At 43.1% G+C, this 2,759-nt stretch overlaps 1 protein-coding gene and 1 non-coding gene across 2 annotated transcripts; one reads left to right on the plus strand and one right to left on the minus strand.

Annotated features, from left to right (window-relative positions):
* The first annotated feature begins 234 nt into the window (after window positions 1-234).
* Window positions 235-1,932, plus strand: LOC133806803 (uncharacterized). Its single transcript, XM_062244891.1, has one exon. It carries the CDS (start codon window positions 235-237, stop codon window positions 1,930-1,932), a length of 1,698 nt encoding a protein of 565 aa, XP_062100875.1.
* Window positions 676-782, minus strand: LOC133807742 (small nucleolar RNA R71). Its single transcript, XR_009879639.1, has one exon. It is a non-coding gene; the product is annotated as a small nucleolar RNA R71 (small nucleolar RNA).
* Window positions 1,933-2,759: the final 827 nt, after the last annotated feature.

Here is a 2,759-nt window from a genome sequence, read left to right on the forward strand (position 1 = left end):
TCACAACAAGTTTTTGGCGCCGTTGCCGGGGACTTTAAAATTAAATTCTGTTTTATCAACTATTTTACAGTTTATTTTCATTGTTTTTGACCTTGTTGGTTCGGGTTGTGCAAACTCAGGTACCTACAGTGTATGAACCAGCAAGAGGACAGTGAACTTGCTCCTATTGACCCCGAGATCGAACGCACTTTCAGAAAAAGGAGAAAGGATCAAAAGGCTAAAAGCTGAGGTACTATGGCTGAACGTGTTGATGATGAGGGGGATGGCCAGCAAGTCACTAATCCCATTGTTTTGGCGGATGACAGAGCCAGAGCAATACGGGAATACGCTGCCCCCATGTTTAATGAGCTAAATCCAGGCATTATGAGGCCAGAAATCCAAGCAGCTCAATTCGAGCTCAAGCCAGTGATGTTTCAAATGCTCCAAACTGTGGGGCAGTTCAGCGGGATGCCAACGGAGGATCCTCATCTCCATCTTCGTTCATTCTTGGAGGTGAGTGATTCCTTTAAGCTTCAAGGAGTGAGTGAAGAAGCATTAAGGTTGAAGCTATTTCCATTCTCATTAAGAGACCGAGCTAGATCATGGCTCAACACTTTGCCTCCCGATTCCGTTACAAATTGGAATGACTTGGCTGAGAAATTTCTGAGAAAATACTTCCCTCCCACCAGAAATGCAAAGTTTAGAAGTGAGATTATGTCATTTCAGCAGCTGGAAGATGAGTCCACTAGTGACGCGTGGGAAAGATTCAAAGAGCTTTTAAGAAAATGTCCACACCACAGCATCCCGCACTGTATGCAGATGGAGACCTTCTATAATGGCCTCAATGCAGCTTCTAGAATGGTATTGGACGCTTCAGCCAATGGAGCCATTCTTTCCAAGTCTTACAACGAAGCATTTGAGATTTTGGAAAGGATCGCAAGTAATAACTATCAATGGTCAAACACTAGAGCTCCTACAAGTAGGAAGGTGGCGGGAGTTCTTGAAGTAGATGCATTAATGGCTCTAACAGCTCAAATGGCCTCAATGACCAACATCTTGAAGAATATGAGTTTGGGAGGAAATGTACAGCCAGCTGCTGCCATTCAAAGTGCAGAAGTATCATGTGTGTATTGTGGGGACGGGCATACTTTTGAGAATTGCCCTTCCAATCCAGCCTCGGTCTTCTATATGGGTAATCAGAATTTCAACCGCAACAACAACCCATATTCTAACACTTACAATCCAGCTTGGAGGCATCATCCAAATCTGTCATGGGGGGGTCAAGGAGCAAGTTCAAGTGGAGCACCAACACAAGAAAAACAGTCATATCCACTGGGATTTTCTCAACAACCAAGACCTCAACAACCACACCAACCTCAAGGCTCTCAAACAAGTTCTTTGGAGAATTTAATGAGAGATTATATGGCCAAGAATGACGCTGTAATTCAAAGCCAGGCAGCGTCTCTTCGGAATTTGGAAATTCAATTGGGGCATTTAGCTAATGATTTGAAAAATCGACCCCAAGGTTCCTTGCCTAGTGACACCGAGAATCCAAGGAGGGATGGCAAAGAACAATGCAAGGCAATCACGCTACGGAGTGGAAAAATTCTGGAAAATTCTGAGGAGAAAATAAAAGGCAGTGGGGAGCCCACTTCAATCCAAACTGAAGGAGAATCTAGTAAAAAACCAGCAAAAGAAGTTACTGAAACTGGCCCAGTTGATACAGCATCGGGTCAGCAATCTGTTCCAGTGGAATCTGTACCAAAGCCGCCCCTACCATTTCCTCAGCGATTTTGCAAACAGCAGCAAGATGGGCAGTTCAGGAAGTTTCTGGATGTGTTAAAAAAGCTCCACATCAATATTCCCTTAGTGGAAGCATTGGAACAAATGCCAAACTACGTCAAGTTTTTAAAAGATATTTTGACGAAAAAAAAGAAGATTGGGAGAGTTTGAGACTGTTGCTCTTACAGAAGGTTGCAGCGCCATGTTGAAGAGTAAAATCCCTCCGAAATTGAAGGATCCTGGTAGTTTTACAATCCCTTGTTCAATTGGTGGAAGAGATGTGGGAAGAGCTCTATGTGACTTAGGTGCTAGTATTAATCTAATGCCTATGTCAATTTTCAAAAAGCTAGGCATTGGGGAAGCTAGGCCAACCACAGTTACTTTGCAATTGGCGGATCTTTCTATGGCGCACCCAGAAGGAAAAATTGAAGATGTTCTAGTGCAAGTTGATAAGTTCATTTTTCCGGCCGATTTCGTCATTCTTGATTATGAAGTGGATAGAGATGTTCCAATTATCTTGGGTAGGCCATTTCTAGCTACTGGGAGGACCTTGATTGACGTGGAAAAAGGGGAGCTCACAATGAGAGCTCAAGAAGAACAGGTAACTTTCAAGGTATTCAATCATATACGTTCTCCAGATGAAGTAGGAGATTGTTTGGCCATCACTGTCAAGAACTCTAATATGGAGGAAGAGGTACCCACAAGGTATAGCAAGAAAGTGAGGATGAGGCTATCTCTTAAAGAATTTGAGAGCAACAATGAGCTAGGGGCAAGTATAAACAAGGCATCGTCTCATTTGCAAGAGCCACGTAGAAAGAAGAAAAAGAAGTGTGGTAGGAAAGCTCATTCCCAAAGGTTTGAAGTGGGGCAGCGGGTGTATTTCTCTAATTCTAAAATAAAAGCAAGTTCCAGACAGCCAGCATCAAGTTTCTCTGATTCCTTCTTGATAATTAAAGTCTTTCCGTGTGGTGCATTGGACTTGCGTGATGAAATTTCAG

The sequence above is a fragment of the Humulus lupulus genome, chromosome X (genome assembly GCF_963169125.1).
Source record: "Humulus lupulus chromosome X, drHumLupu1.1, whole genome shotgun sequence".
NCBI lineage: Eukaryota > Viridiplantae > Streptophyta > Magnoliopsida > Rosales > Cannabaceae > Humulus > Humulus lupulus.

Excerpts from the sequence above, each read along its gene's own strand:
- LOC133806803 (XM_062244891.1), top strand. The coding sequence starts at position 235 with ATGGCTGAACGTGTTGATGATGAGGGGGATGGCCAGCAAGTCACTAAT.